Source organism: Struthio camelus, chromosome 1 (genome assembly GCF_040807025.1).
Source record: "Struthio camelus isolate bStrCam1 chromosome 1, bStrCam1.hap1, whole genome shotgun sequence".
NCBI classification, from domain to species: domain Eukaryota; kingdom Metazoa; phylum Chordata; class Aves; order Struthioniformes; family Struthionidae; genus Struthio; species Struthio camelus.
Genome location: NC_090942.1, coordinates 5,139,993 through 5,156,444, shown reverse-complemented (window position 1 = coordinate 5,156,444; position 16,452 = coordinate 5,139,993). Strand labels below are relative to the sequence as shown.

The window sequence follows — 16,452 nt, the reverse complement described above, 5'->3', positions numbered from 1 at the left end:
TAGAATTAGCCCCATAAATGTGACTTACAGGTCTCTAGATTAAAATGACTGCTGGAAGTTGATTCCTCATGGACCTTGCTAGCAAATGGTCTCCTTGCTGCCATCGTGTGCCTTTAGGAAGGGACGAGCCCTCTTCTCACCTGCTGTTGTGTCGAGGGATGGCAGGAGATGGCTGGGAGGGCTGGATCTTTTTTTTTTTTTTTTTTGGCAGATCCTCTCAGTCGGTGAAGCTGTTTCTGGATGTAAAGTGCTGAGAGGGATGCAAGTGCTTGTAGGCCTAAACCCAAAAGCTGATCAGCTGTGCTGTTTAAATGAACTGAACAGTGCCAAGACCTAAAATGTCGTTTTCCTAAAAAGTGTTGGAATTGGATGGCAGATGTTTCCTGGATTCCGGTTTGCTTCTCTGATTTTTTTGGAAAGCTGCTCTGACTGCCGCAAGGCGTGACAGCGTAAAAGGCAGAACTTATTGCCCCAGGCGATGGAAGTTTTGGCTGACAAGGGGTTCCTGCATCGGTCCCTAAATTAGGTCCACCGAAACAGTATTTTATGTTTCCCTCTGGGTGACTTCTAACACTTGGCAGCTCTGTGCTGTTCAGAGGGTCTGACTGATTTCAGTCCATACCGCTGGTGCTAAATGAGATGTTTTGGGATGATAATCAGCTATGTGTTTTCAAGTTGCCCATCTAAAAGGCTTAGTCATTTCAGTTCCATTCGAAACCCAGAGGCAGGGATGCTGCAGACGGTTGACGTTATGGCTGTGCCTCTTTCTTGTGGTTTTTTTGGCTGTTGTAAAGGGTGTCGGCGATATCAGTCGGGTCTGCTTCAGGGCCCTGACTCAGCTGAGTGCTTTAGAAGATGCTTAGTCTTAAATGTGTTGTATTCCCAAAGCGGTTGGAGGTCAGTGGGCCCTTAGCACGTGCAGAAGCGCTTTTCCAAGTTGATCCTAAATCATGGAAATCACCCTCTGAATAATGGAAAAGGCGTCAGCCACCTGACACGTGACAGAGCAGCTGGGAAGGAGAAGGGTTAGTGTCCAGTGACCTTCCTTTTCCTGCCCTGGCACCTTCTGCTCACATTTATATTCATGCAAAGAGGATGTGAAATATTAGTGCTGTGACCGGAGGGGATTTTACAGCCACTTGGGATGAACGTAAATAGTACAAGCGCAAGGTCAGGGCGAAGAGGCGCCCACTTCATTTGGCAGCACCCTGGGGTGTTTTGGGGCCTGCTGCTGCACCCCAACCTGCTTTAAGTCCAGTTCTGGGTCCTTAGGCTACCATCATCCATAGGGCAGCTAAAAGTGGGCTGAGTACCTAAGCCAGACGCCTGCCTGCCTTCCTGTCATCCGCCTCATTTTTCTGCCTAATACTGTAGGGCTTTTCACGGTAAACAAGTTAGTCGATGTAATTAGGTCTATTATTTTACTCTCTGTCTTATCTCACTGCTATTTATCTCTTTACATATCCTGGACTCGCTGGTGTGCTGGCTTGAAAGGACGGCAGAATTGCCTTGTGAAAAAGTTGGGCTCTGTCAGCGTGAAAATGCGGGGCATTCAGTGGCGGTGCAAGCAGGGAGGAGTGGAAGGACCTGCCGATGACTGAGGCCATTCCCTCTGAACGCATCCACCACCTTGGATAATCCTTTCTCTAAGATGTGTCTTCAGAGAAGTTTAGTTCCCTTCCTTTTTCCCCTTCTGGATGGCTAATCCAGACCCTCCCTGCTCTGATGGGTAGAAACTTTCCTCTAATTGCCCCTCTCTGCATGTTTTCCCTCCAGGGTTAGTCATTTCTTTTCCATGTTGCTGCACAAATGATGCAAAAAACCAAACCAAACCAAACCAAACGCTGCGTGATTTCAAGGGTGGAAAAATCAGCATTATTGAATGGCTGGAGGAAGAGACCTCTGTGGGTTATGCAGAGCATCTCTCACCCTGGGGCAGGATTAACTGTACCAAGGTAGCTCTGCACAGGTCTGTGTCCTACCCTTTCCAAAAAGGGGGTCTTCGTGCCCACACAATCTATTCCAATTCTTCACCAGCCCCATTTTTAGGGAGTTTCTTTCTCATGCCCAAATCAAATTCCCCCGTCCTGCAGTTTGAATCCAGCCCTTCTCTTTCGACCCGCTAAGAACATGGAGAACAGATTATTCTCTTTCTCAGCTGGTTGTTTTTTTTTTTTTAATATACTTGACTATTGGGAACATTCCTACTTCTCCAGATTAGGTTTGTGTTTTTTTTTTTTCTACACAAGAATATGTCTGAACCAACACAACCCTGTTCAAAGCTATGATTTCCCCTAATAAAATCCTGCAGGTTGTTCAGTATGAAAGAGAAATTGTCACATGCTATAAGTGGAAACATTTGGTGAGGGGAGCCTTCAAATAAAAAGAAAAAAAAAAGGACAGGAGTTTCCAAGAAGCGATCCTTAAAAGGTTTCCAACTGGTACTTTTGTGTGAGAAGAGGGACAGGCTCTTTCTCTAAGAGGTGAAAGCTGCTCCTTGATGTGTTCAATAGCCCTTCCGAATGAGCCTCCATTTGCATTGTGCGGATGCTCAGGGGGTGTAAATATTGTGGCAAGCTGCCACTAGCGATCTTACGTGAAGCATGTTTTCATTTAGGGACCTCTGCCCAGAGGAGCAGACTTTCTTCTCAGCCGCAGGATTAGTCCTGTGGATCCTCATGTTAAATGCAATGGGATTATTTGCAGTGTTGCACATGAACTGGGGGTTTTAGGAGGAGCTGGAGACTGCATTTGTTGCCTTGCAGTGTGTGTGCTCTTAGAGGTGGTCTCTGAGCACTGAAAATCAAGGTCACCTGTGTAGTTTAGAGCAAAGGTCAGATCCAGACTTTTAGACCTGGAAGGGAACCTTGTTGACTTGACCCGAGCTGTAAAAAGCAGAGGTTGTGTGAGTTGTGATTTGCAGCTGGCTGGCTGGGAAGACCAATTCCAGCATGTACTGGGGCTGGGTTCTGCTAGGATGTGAGGATTTTGAGGCTAGCAGGCAATGGAGCCAACTAACAGCCTGGTGAGCACGGGGCCACAGGAGCACAGTGTTGGGTCAGACCCTCCGGATGAAGGGCAAAGTCCCTAGGGGAAAGGAGACACCATGGAGAAGAGGGGTCACGAGCGGGCAGGAGATCTACGTGGTTGTGGTTTGCCATGTCTCTTGGGTGACAGCCTCTTTCCCCAAAACCTCCAACCATGTCACCTGGATGGAAGATGTCTTGGTGGGTCAGCTGAGGAGAGAGCACACCATGGCATTGCTCCTAATAGAGATCATGCTAGCAGTTCCTCCTGCCCCTGACCAACTTGCGTGCATCCTGCTCGGGCTCCCAGCTGGGCCTGGACCTAGCCCCATAGGGTTTTGTCCTGCTTTGCCCTGCTCTACCTGCAGGGCCAGTGTCATGTGCCACGGAGGCTTCTCACTTCTTCAGCTTGTTTGCTGACAGACTTAGGTGTCTAAAATCTTGGCAGTTGCTGTGCAAACACAGACACCTGCTGAGGGTAGTTCGTCCCATCCAAACTTAGGAGAACTGTCTGAGTCCACACAAATCACCCTTTGGAGATGCCTCTTTCTCTCCATTGACTGCAAAAGACTAGGTAGTGGGGTAAATCACACCTGAGATGGGTAGGATTGATTCCTTGTAGTGCTGAGTTCTGGAAGCAGGGCAGAAGAGGAGACAACTGAAGTGAGGGTTTCAGCTCTGAGGTCATGCTGAGGAAGGGTAAGTCTCAGCACTGTCCTGTCCTGCCTCTTTTTTCTTGAGACTCTTGACACTAAGTGCTGCAGTTTCCCAATTGTTAAGTCAGGTAGGTCTGTACTTATTTTTTTTCAAAGTGATTTTCACAGTCTTTTTGCTGTTGATTCTTCGTTCATGGTCTGTGAAAGGCTTGAAGACGGTAAAGGTTACATGAAGAAATTGCACATGGTAGAGTCCGACTTTCAGGGCGCCGAGTGAAACCTGCAGATGGTTTCACCAGTAAAGTCTGCTGTGGCACCCCATGTCCAGCTTCCCTCCAACTTGCTGGAAAGAGAAATCTAAGGATGGAATCTGGGTTCCTCTGACTGATAAGACGAAACTTCAGCAGGAACAGGGCTAAAGGCTGTTCTCATCCTCAGATTCCTTACACCTTGACACGTCTAGGAAGGAGATCTGAAAATGCGATGAGCCCTGAAGGTGCCTGTAGATCCACCTTCCCTCCTAGCTACATCCCTGGCAGGGGCTGTTCACCAAGGACAAGGAGTCGCACCAACACATTTCGGAGGGAGAAGGGAAGTTTTTCTGGAGTGGTAACTCTGGAGGAGAGTCCTAGGGTGCTTGATTTGCCTGTGTGAGTAGGGGACCGATCCCTACGTGGGCTTATACGAAAGGAAAGCAAATGAGGTGGAGTCAACAAGAGAGGAGAAACGTCAAACGGTTCGAGCGAGCCATCGCCAGCACTTATGCCAAGAGCCAATAGTGATAGAGATGACGAGGCAGTGCGCTGGAGGTAACGGTGCTGCTCAGACTGACAGCCGTGGGAAGGAGCAAATACAAGAGATTCTTTTTATATTAGCTATCTTTTTCTACCTGTGAATTAGAGTCTGGGTCTGAGTGACGTGCCGGGGGAATGGTGAGGGAAGCACCTGATCCATTTGAGCCTCTGCGTTGCAAAAACACTGAACAAGGGATCTAAAACCAGAGGATTTTGCTTTTCAGACTGCATTCCGTAATCCTTTTCTTTGTGTGCCTGACTAGTGACGTGCCACCCTGAGCCTCTTACGTTGCTGTTTCCCATCCGCTGGTTTACAGGCTGGTAATGTGGCTGCTTGTGGTCCTTAATTTGGTTTCCAGTGGCTACACGTTTCTTCAGACTGAGAGAAAAATCAAGAGTATGACAGCGTGCATTACTTGCTTAATGCTGCTGATTGCAGGCCAGTCAGCGTGCTACTGTTAACAGTATGGCTGGGGACTCTGTTTGAAGTGTTAATTAGCAGCAATTAATAAGAAGAGAAAAATTAATACCCTATGTCAGCCTTCTGTGCTAGTTGGTTATATCAACACTAAGGCTCAGAGCTATACTGAAGCTTATGTTTGCAGAAGACTTTGTTCTTGTTCTCACGTTATATTGGGAAGATGTTTAAACGTTCTCCTACCATATAAAATAAACTAGAGTTATTCCCCAAAACGGGAGGTAAGCTATAGCCTCTGACGGATCCAGTTTGCTTGGGATGTGGGTGCTATCAGCATGACGTTCCAAAAACAAGGTGTTGTCCCTAGTGACTCTGGCAAAAAGAAAAAAGCATGAAAATCTAATTAAGCAAACGAGAAGCATTGGAATTTTACCTGTTGATGTTGTCGATCTTGCTGACTCTGGGTAAGAAATTCTGCATCGCTTCCTCTTAATCTAGGAGCGCTTGAGGTCGGCCCCAGACGCTGCTGCTGAGAATTGATTTCTGCCGTGTTTCGTTCCCTGGGGAGGGCAGCAAGTACCTTGGGCAGGTTTCTGCTGGATTTTCTATAGGGTTCCTTGAAGTTGGCTGGGATTGAGCCCCTTCTCATGGGTCTGGTGGCAGACTTGGGGCACGCCTCTGTGGGCAGTGTCCTGCTCCTTGCTTTTCACCGGTTTAATACTGTGGCTGTCTGAATGGACACCTTAAGGTTTTTATCAGTTCATAACTTTGTCCTGTCAGAATTATAAGGGCGTCACAAGGTTTAGCTATGCTACCAAGTAGCTTATCTTTCTTCTTGGTGTTTATATTGTTACCCCTAAGTTCTGCTTAAGGTGATTGATTTGGCGTGTTTAAATTGATCTCTCTCTCTATCTCTCTTTTGATATACCCAGATTACCTTCCATCACTGTCTAGGCAAAAGGGAAAATAGCTGAATCCAGCCAAGGTTTAGCTTCAGCTAACACCGCTCCTCCTCTCACTTCTAACAAGCTTGATGTAAAATCCCAATACTTAACCAATTTATTATTAATGATATTTACGGAAGTATTCTCTACTGCAGGATAAGTGTTTTTTGACTTTCAGTAGACTGATTGCTTCTAGTTGCATAGTTAATTGAAAGTTAATATACACTGGGGATGAGTGATATATATGTTCTGAGGTTAGCTGCACTCAAAATACTCCTAGTATATAATACACTTAATTCATTAGCAAGTCGCCTGTCAACAAAGAATAAAGATGTAGAGCTGTAGCCACCATCACAGTGGGGAAGTGATCATTATTATTTATGGGGTATACTCAGAGTATACTAAGCACTTTGCAAAGAGACCAACAAACATATTGCTCTAAATAGATTTATAGTCTCTCTCCCTCTTTTTTTTTAGAATATTTTTCTTTCCATTACTAGATTCTTTTGAGAAGAGAAACACAAATTGCTGACAGAGGTCTAACTTTGACCCAAGAACTGTCAGTTGAGGGTTGCATCATCCTCCTTGGTAACTTCCTTCTGTCAGTGATGCTTTGTGAAGCTCCCATGGTTTTAGCATGGACTAACTGCAGTCACCTCGATGCCGTTGTGATAACTCCAGCAGACAGTCCCACCGTGGTTCAGTTAGTGAACATCACCGTTAGCTTTTTCATGCTCCTCATCTTTTTCAGTTCCTGCTGTAACTGCTCACACATGCCCATTTTTCTCGCGTTTTTCATTCAAACAGCCTAAAAAAGTGGGAATGAAAAACCTATGACAAAGCACTCTCCCTCTTCCTAGTTTATAACCACCATATCATGCCTTCCTGAGTAGTAAAAGTTGAAAAAATCCCATAATATTTTTACAATCTTATTATCTCCTGCTTTGCCTGGCCTCTGGCAGGAAACTTTTTTTCCTACTTTTAGTCACGCTTCTTGCAGAGCGTTTGGTGTCAGTGCTGCCAGCATAGTCCTCTACATCACGCACGTCTTGGAGGCATCTGCTGATAAGTGGGACCAGTCTTCCACATCTGATATTCTGGACACACATCTTCCCCAACGTCTGTCTTTGCTTTAGCATATCTTGTGTGAATAACAGGTTCCCTCTGTGCCTATAACCCAGACTCTTGGTTTCTCTTTCTCAGTCTGTCTTTGCCACCTTGCAATTCATCTTAGTGAGTTTTACAGAAAAACTCACTTTGGAGCTCTTTTTTTAACAACTCCTAAAGGTCTTTCTCTGGGTATTGTTTGTCTGGTGGCTTACTCTTGCTAGAAATATATTCCTCGTTGCGTCTGGTATCTGATTCAAGATCTGTTCAGTATGTATTCCCCTTCTTGTTTCATTTTTCATCTCTGTATGTTTTCATTCCATAATATTTTTTACTCTGCTCATCCCTTCCAGAAGAATCTCCCCTGCCAGTATAACCCGATATAGGCCTGAGTTATTATTTGCTATCTGAATGGTGCTAACTGGTGCAGTTTCCTTAGATCAGCCTTCTTTCCAGGAAAAAAAATAAATAAATAAAGGTAAAGAATTGCAGCCAGCACTATTTCATTAGGATAGCTGTAGTTTGCATGCTGAACTTTATTTTCTAGAGTTTTTCCAATTTCTCCAAGTGTTCTCCTTTCAGTACTTCCTCTGCTACTTTATCGCAAATCTTCTCCTTCAGAAATTTGAATATTTACGGAACGAGGTATATCTCATGCAGCGTCAGTTGCCGAAAAATTGGATACCAGAGGCTGAGCTTGTCAGAGGATGGCCTTTCTTGGGTGTCTCTCTTGGCAAGGGTTATGCCTTATGGGTTTGTTGCTGAATATTGCTGATGCTATTATCTCAGCGTCTTTTCTATGGTTATTATTATTATTGTTATTGCAATATTACAGCTGTTACTACTTGCTGGTTTTATTCCTGTGATGCACGGAGGCATCTGTCCTTGGGTTTCTGATCTCATAGGTCCTCTATAAACACATGACACAGATTGCACTGTTGAGTGCCGAACTGTGCCCATGGCAGAAGCAAGAGGCTTTACCGCAATAGTGCTTGTTTGTAATGGGCTGTCTTCTTTGCTCTTGGTACCCAATCTGTTTAGATCAAAAGCAGCAATGAGAGCATCTTATGTGCTCCAGGTCGCTGTACCCAGCGGTTTGGTGCCCTCTGTGGGAAGCTAGCAGGAGGCAGTGCCAAGGTGTAGACGGTGAGTGGCAATTAGCTTAAAAGAACCTGTCAAACTTTCCTGTAGCTGTCTTGTTTTTGCCCTGGTACGTATCTTGTGTAGGCAGTCAACGAGGTATAAAAGCTGGGGATGAAATACAAGATGAAATGCTATGCTGAGAGCCTGAAATCTAGTTCCTAATTTTTCATCAGACTCATGGTGCTGCACGTTCTTGAACAGGCCTCCGAAGAGGGAAGATGTCCTCTGCCATGGTTCCTCATTCAACTGTACTTCACCTCAGAGGAAGGGTTGGTGAATGTCTGAGGTGTCCCGCGTTGTAGAGAGAGTAGGGTTACGATCAAAATGCAGGAGAACCTGAAACCTGTTAGGAACGGCTGAAGGAAGGGTTAGTTTGGGTAAAGAGGTCACTCACTGTTTCTTTTTCTTTTTCATTTAGCTTATCCTCTAGGAACTCGCCACTGCAGGATGAATTAGAAAGGGAAGGACTCTCCCTCTGAACAATGGAGACGAGGGCGTCTTTCATCGCCAACATGCAAGAGACCCAGCATCTGTCCCCGGAGAAGGGTCAGAGCCCGGCCAACGGCAACAGGGAGCAGTTTGATTCAGGTGGGTTATCCTCTGCCCTGGTACCTCTACGCTTACAGCACTTCAGCTGACTATCTGTAGGGGTGGGGACAGCCACGTCATCACGGGGAGTGTGGGGGAGCACGGAGGGGCAGCTGCTAATGTGGGTTCCTGGTTGATGCGTTGGGAATTTGAGCTTTTCTTCTTCTGGATATCTTCTACAGGAAATGTTAGCTACTAAAAATTTAAATGAAAATAATAGGAAACCTTTCCTAAGAGATCACAATGCGTTCTCCTCCCCTCAACTTTGCCCCCCCCCCTTTTCTTTTTTTCTGGACTTTCACAGTTAAAGAGAAGAAATGAATATTCAGAAATTACAATATTTCCCCTCCATTTTGACCCTTCATCCTTATTTCTTGTAGAATTCTTTCTTTTATTTTTTCTTGGGCATTTCAAATGAGGAGACTTCACAAACATTAGCCCAGCTGGGAGGGCTGGTTGTACGTTGTCTGTGTACTCCCGGGAACTATAAGTGAATACTCTGCAAAGCTCTGAGGTGGGGACCTAAAGCCTTACAGATTCAGTTGGCTAAGTTTTGACATCTTCACAGTAGATGTAGACGAGCCACTGAAGCTTCCATTTAGGGCCAACAGAGAGAAGTAGACAGTGTGATTCCTCTCATCCTACTGCTCAACTCCAAAATGAAGCAGGCAAATCTCAGTGGGGAAAATACCATTTTCTCTCCACTGACTAAAAAAGGACCCATGGGCAGCTGACTTGGATGCAAACATTCATGCTGTAGTTATGTAAAGCTAAATGAGATGAATGCCGTCCCGTGGGATTTCTCCTTTGGCATGACATTCAGCTCTGGGCTCATTGGGGTCCTACTGAAAAGCTCAGGGTGGAGTTGACCATTGCTCATATTGCCTTTTCAGGTGTCAATTCAATGTGGCTCTAAATGACTTGGGAGAATTACGGGCTATGGGTGGCCTGTCCTTATATGTATCTGGTTTTTTTGTTTGTTCGTACTTAGGAAGGTGAGTGGTGTAATACAGGTCCGCAGCGGTCTGGCGCTTAGGGTGCCTGTGTTGAATTCCCACTCCTTTCTTACATTTACCCCATGGTATGGAGTGAGTGACCAGCATTTCTCTATGTGTGTTTTCCTGTGTTTGTGAGGCTTCCTTGCCTAGAAGTCAGATAATTAAAGATACGGAAGCCCCTCAATGTAGATTTGCAAAGAAGAGACCTATATGCCTAATTTGCATGGAAACAAAAGAGATTTAAGTACATAAATCCTCCTTGGGACCTGGCTGTTAACTTGCAGTGCTTTCTGCTGGAACTGGGAGATTTAGCTTTGAATATCTAGCCTTAATGGGAGGAGACTGCATCTTTGGTTGAAGTTGCACTTTATGGTTAGTGCTGACTTGCTGTCTTTCTGATGCCAAAATGGGAGGCCCCTCTTTCTGCCATCTCTTCTTTTGCTCCATCTTTGCTGCTAATCAGACCTTGGGCTGACTCAGTCCATCTCACCAGCAGAGAGCTAATCGAGGAAAAAAAAGTGAGTAGTTTTCTGTGGGCTTTGTGGGTTGCTGAGCATGGGGTCCTATGAGTACCGGGGCTGGAGGAGAAGACCGTCTGCTGGAGGGCAATGGGACCTCTCCTGGTGGCAGTGAGTTGTTAGTTTGGCTCAGCTGTAACCTGTAACTTCACGCTTGCTGTGTGTTTGCACAGGACAGCTCAGCTGATGAACTTGGGGAGCACAAGACTGAGCAATTGGTACTGAGCTATTACTCTGTACAAAGGGTTCGTCTTCACGTGGCGATGCTTGTCTTGGTGTTCGTACACTTGAAGGCTTTTCTAGAAATCTCTTAATTTCTGTGAAAGGAGTTCTTGACAAAAGGATCCTGAGTTGTGAACAACAGATGAAGGTCTGTGCTTGCAGATGGGTCACCTGTCCTGGAGAGCACTAGGGGCTTGGAGCACAGGCTTGGGAGCCTGAGCAGTTCACAGACATGTTAATGGTTGTATTTTTCCCCCCGAGAACATCTATTGGAGGAACCATGTGCATGCAATTTTAAAAAGCCTTCAGAACTGGCTGAAGTCTCTGTCCATGAAAATCACTGCCCTCGTCAGCAGTGAATCGCTGGGTAAACTGTCCTTAAATGTGACGTCAGCGGTGTTGTGGCAGCTCCGCTTTGCTTTCAGAGTCTTCTGTGTTTTTTCTCTCAGATGGTGCTGTTTTTGCTGAATGGGTCGTTGCTGTGGCAAAGTCCTTTGCACAGGACTTTGCTCCGCTCCTCATCGTTTCTCTCTCAGCATCCCAGAAATTCAGCTGCCCAGCCTTCACTTTCCTCACTTCTCATAGTCACTAAGTGACTCGCTGATTTTTCTGTTTCCCTGGATGACAGGGATCTTCCTCATTAGAAGGATGTGAAAAGCCTCTAGATCTTTGCCATGTTCATTGATGAGTTGTGGGGGAAGAAGAGGGGGAAGAAAGGATTAAAAAAAAAAAAAAAGCAGTGTGAGACCATGCCAGAGTTGACAGAGTTGAACTGTGAGCTCTGGTCCAGGCAGTGACCTTACCTGTAAGCTCTTTGGGGTGAGGACAGGCTGTTTTGTGCTGCCCCTACCACAGTGGAACTGGCTTCTACGACGAGGCCTCATCAGCTTGGTCGCCCTGAAGATAATAAACAAGAGTGGTGTGTTTGGCCTGCAGGTTGCCAGCTGCCACCCAGGCAGCTTCGTGAGTGGTTGGGAGGCTGAGGAGCCACAGGATGAAATCCCTTTTTGAGAGTGAAAGGCTTTTAAGGCAGTGTACTCTGTCAGCTCACAGCAAGGGATGGTGCTACCCTTGTGCAAGGGAGATGGAGGCGCAGGTCTTTTTTCTCAGAGATCGACAGGGGTAGGGAAAATGAAAGTCATCCTGTAAAAAGGGCAAACTGGCTGTGTTGTAGTGAAAATGTGATTGGGATTTGGGATGCTCCAGTTCTTCTTGCCACAATACTTACAGACCCGGATGTGCCGTTAAGTTCTGCACGTTAGGTGAGATGTGGACGGGTGAAAACTTCCCAGTGCCAAGGGATTAGCCCAGCTAAAGTATTGGGGTTTACCCATGTTATATGCAGCGGTTCTAGTTGTTTCATGTGGTTTCAAAGGGTGACTGGACAAGCTTCTGGAAGAAAGAGTGGGTGAAGGATACTAAATGCTTGGAAACCACATCCATATCAGGAAGTCGCTGAACCGCAAATAGTGGGAAACTAGGAGCTTTCTCTCTTCTAAATGGTTATCCTCTTCTAATGCGTGTCTCTAGGCATCCATAAGGAGGCAGAACGTAGAGGAAAAGATAAAGTGCAGTGTCCCTGTGTGAAGGGCAGTGTGCGTAGGTAGGGAGAGCTTCTGGTGAGAAGCCTGGATTCATCTCACCTAGAGGCAGTGGGCACACTCTTACGTTCCTTGGATAAGAACATAAATATTGTCCTGGGTTCCCCTATAATCACAAAAAAGAAAGAGGCCGCCTTCCGAAGAGTGACTCGTAGAGATTACACCAAGGATCATCTGAAGTTAAAAGTCTGAATCTGGAGCGGAGACATCTTAAAATGCCTTAAAAACCTAGTCATCTAATGCTGCTTGTATCGCCAGTGAAAACAGATGCACCTCCAGAGAGCGAGTCACCTCTTTTTAACATGGGTACCACATTACCTTTGGGTGGAATTGCCTTCTGGAGCTTCCTGCTTCTCCCCACTGAGCTTAAAGCAAGCTAAGCCTGGTGGGAGCAGAGGGGAACATCTAAATCCCGGTTACCTTCATGAGGCAGACGCCTCTCGCGAGATGGGGTTTGTGTCCTCTAATTCAGACACATCCAGAGTAGACACCCAAGGCCTGATCCGGTTGCTGCTGGCTCCATTTGTATTGACAGAAGAGGTAGGATGGGATTCATTTGGCCGACTTTAGGCGTCTGTTCGGGAACAAGAGGACCTAGCCTGTGATGCCTGAATTTCTTTGAGGGTATGGACCTTGGTGACTCTCCCGAGACTGTGCAGGAGGTCTGTGGTTGATCAGGGTTCCCTCCAAGTCCTCGCTTATAGTGTGCTAACCACCAGACCACCATCATTGTCAGTGAACAGAAAACTGAAACAAGTCATGAGTGTATCTAATGACTTGAAATAAACAAGAGTCAAACGGCATAGCGATTTGCTGCAAACGCTCTGGTTTCGAAAGATATTCTCCTTCAGGCAAGCCTAGGAAAAATCTGTGCATTTGGAGCAACAGGTTTTGGGTCTTTCATCCCCCTTATTTCCTGTAGCTGCCCATCCTGGGAGGCTGATGACAGCTGGAATAGTGGCGTTTTTATAGTGCTAAGGCACAGAGGATCGCAGAGCACTTTAAAGCCATTGAGAGGCTCACAGGTAATGACTTGTTGATTTCTATTTGCCGGGCTAGGCTTGTTTATACAATACTGTATTGTAGGCTAGCCAGGCTTGACTGTTTCATTAAAAAAGAGCACTCGGCCTAAGGACTAATAATTGGAAAAGGAATTGATATGTAAAATAGGCCTAATGCCAAATTTGTCATCTCGCAGGAGCTCTGCGAAATGCTGGCACCTGGGGTTTTGCAGCTCTCCAGCAGAGCCAGGACTTTGTTCTTGGAGCATGTAACTTGAGACTTGATGAACGGTTTGGCTTTGTGATCACTGTTCCTCAAGTGGGTACAGTCATTATCATCATGTATTAGAGACTTTGCATTTAGATACCTGCCTTTTAATCCGGGGATCTCCAGACACTTGAGAGAGATCAGCAAGTGGTGTCTTCTGCTCCTCTGTAGCAGGGCTTTTCTGATGGATTAGGGGATTTGTGTACAGTCCCGTTCCATGCGCTGATAGAGTTGGGAGAGCATATCACTGGATCTAGACCTTGGGCTGGTCTGGTTCCTGGGCCACACTGTCTCTGCTCTGGATGGCCCCACTGGAAGATTTTTACAAGGGAACAGAATCCGTAAAAATGATTTGGGAAACTTAGACTCCCTTCAGAATCCTTTGTGATAAATTGAAGCAAAATAAAACACTGATACCGTGATAAATGAGTTCTCTGACATTATTTTTACAGACCTTATAAAAGTAATTTCCTGATAAAGTCTGCAGATAAAACACTGTAGAGGAGTCAGACTTGTGATGTGTTAGGCAGGAATGGATTGACAGCGAGTGAAGCCTGCAGCTCTCTGCTGCAGGAAGAGAACTCGCTCTGCCACCCTCTGGGGTCCCAAAGCCTCTTTATTTGGATTTAGAAAGGAGAGATCTGGAGGATTTTTAAAAACAAATGTTATTTGTGAGTTTTGCTGGAGTGGATGCGAATGTGCTACATGTGAACAGATGTGCCAGCAGTGTCCAGCTGGCCTCAGACACAGACTGGGGCTGCTTTCCTTTTCTTTTACATCCTCTCTGGAATCAGTGGGGTCAGTGACTCTGGTGGTATGGCATGTGGTGGGGTAGATCATGATCTCATTTATAGTCTGTTAGAACTGCACTAGAATGGGTAATTAGAAGTGTAGAAGAGCTTATTGCATCCATAACTAACATTTGTAATGCTAACATAACTAACTTTCAGTTGCCAAATTCTGGAGAAAATATTGTCACCCTGGAGACATTGCTCCTTACAAGGGCTGGAGGTTATATACTTATTATTTAAAAATCCCTTGGATAGTCTTATGGGAAGAAGTCATTTCCACAGAAGGCTAGAGGAAAGATACTTGCCTAGACTCACCCAGCAAAAAGCAGGAATGAAAAGTGTGAAAATATATGGAGCCGTAAGGGCTGAGGGAAATATCTAGTGCCCTGAAGGCGTAGCAGCTAATGAGAGGAGAAGCTAGAGCCCAGAGCTGACTTGGAGATGTCCTGTCCAAGTCAGATGTCCTAACTTGGAGACGTCCTTGGGGACGTTGAGCGGCCCAACGCCATAGAGCAGATAGGTGCACCAGCAAGGAGAAACTAGGCAGAGGTGACCTGTAACTGAGGAGGAGAGCCTCCAAAACCTGCAGCTACACGGGCTTTGGATCTCCATGAGGGCAGGTAGTGTTTTGTTGTATTGGTAGCGTGTGGAAGACGTTTATATTTATGGCCTTTTGCTTTTCACATCAGATGTTGCCTTTCCCCATAGAAATATTAAGGGCTATAGTCAAGTAGCTTCAATTCCTAAGACTTTGTTAGTGGAGAACTAGGTACTCAGGGACCAAGAAGAGCTATTTGGGAGGCAAAAAAGGAGGTCCTGACTGAGGAGGTACCTAATGAGAATCAGCAGGGAATGGCAGACACAGAGGCTGGGAATAGTGTAGGTTGCTAGGGAATAGTTTAGGTTGCTGTAAGGTGGCATTGAAATGCCTGGCTCTGGCTCCTTGGACTTCAGCAGCATTTGGTTACTGACTTGTAGTGGAGCTGGGATTGGTTCTGCTTCGGGTAGAAAGTTGCTTTTATACAGGAGTAGTTTTAAGCCTGGGATGGGTGGCCTCCTCCCCATCTCTGCCTATCCACTCAAGGGCTACCATACTTTATTTTTGAAACCTCTGCATCTGAGTCTTCTGTAAAACATTAACTCCGCAGAGTTATAGATTTTTAAGGCTGAAGGACTGCCCCGATCATCTAAGCTGCATGCCTGCCTGCTTGATACAAGTGAGGGAAACTCTCTTAGTAATTTTTGCACCGAGCTCCTGCCTTGTGGCTAAGCCGGGGCTTGTCTTTCAGTCAAAAAAATGAACAAACCCCTTATTCTGTTTGACTGTTTTAAATGACCCAGCTTCTATCGTGCCTGGAAGTATTTGTGATGATTGCAAGAAACAAAACCAAACCTATCCTTTACTTGTGCATTGATTTTTGCCCGTTTTCAGATTGTAATCATGGGCATGTATTATTTCTTGGCCCTCTGAGTGGGGCAAGTACCTGTATTGTCACTGGAGTAAATGTTGATTTGCGTCTTCATATTTAAGAAGGTTAATTGAGTTTATGGCAAGGAATCAGACCTGAATCTTGATACAGCAGCGTGCAAAGTGTTTAACCGTGATGACGGCTCAGCGCTCATCTTTGAACTCCCAGATGCATCTTCACCCTCTGCCAGCTCTGTCTCGAAAACCCTCCTCTGATACATCTTTTTTCCCTCTCATATAGATATCTGGCTCCTTGGGCAGCAAATAAAACCTACTTCTTCAACCCTTTTAATAATGAGAGAGTCCCATTGCAAAATATAATTTTCTGGTTCCAAAAGCGGGAGACCTGTAGCAATAATTGCAATAAATTAACCCTGCCATTTGTTTTCTTCACAAAAGTGTCTGGGGAGGTTTCTTAATTCAGTTTGTCATGAGTCACTTTAATTACATCATGACCATGCTGATGAATGTTTGGGCAGGTAAGGGTCTCGCTGAGTTTGCCTGATAAATGCTTATTGCAAAGAGCTCGTTGCTAGACTGTAAATATTTTTGCTTTGAGAATGAAACTAGGTTTGCGAGATTGCCTGGAAACAAAAGGAAAACAATCGGATTTGGCTGATTTTTCTGTAAGTGAAAGAAGATTTATTTTTAATTACTGTGTGTGGTCTGCGCCCTCCGCTCCACTCCGCTCGGCGCGAGTATATAACAGAAAGCATGATAATGTCAGCTCCTTCTCTGTGGGCAGGATCAGGGCAATGGGGAGGAAGTTTGATGGGGAGCTCCGAATCTGCTGAGGGTGGGGGGCACCTAGGCAAGGACAAGAGCAGGGTGCAAGAAGGCAGCTGTGATTTGGCGAGCAGGGCTGGAGTTTTTTTGGGAAACAGCAGTAATTACCACTCATGGAGGACC

The 16,452-nt window shown here is 45.7% G+C and overlaps 1 protein-coding gene across 2 annotated transcripts in view; it reads left to right on the top strand.

Moving 5' to 3' along the window:
* The window catches only part of SFMBT2 (Scm like with four mbt domains 2), a 115,486-nt gene that overhangs the window by 6,659 nt on the left and 92,375 nt on the right, over positions 1 to 16,452 (top strand). For both annotated transcript variants that reach the window (XM_068958406.1, XM_068958486.1), the window contains exon 2: positions 8,507 to 8,676. In XM_068958406.1, the coding sequence (XP_068814507.1) occupies positions 8,571 to 8,676 (106 nt within the window). In that variant the 5' untranslated portion in view covers positions 8,507 to 8,570. The remainder of the gene's footprint in view (positions 1 to 8,506; positions 8,677 to 16,452) is intronic.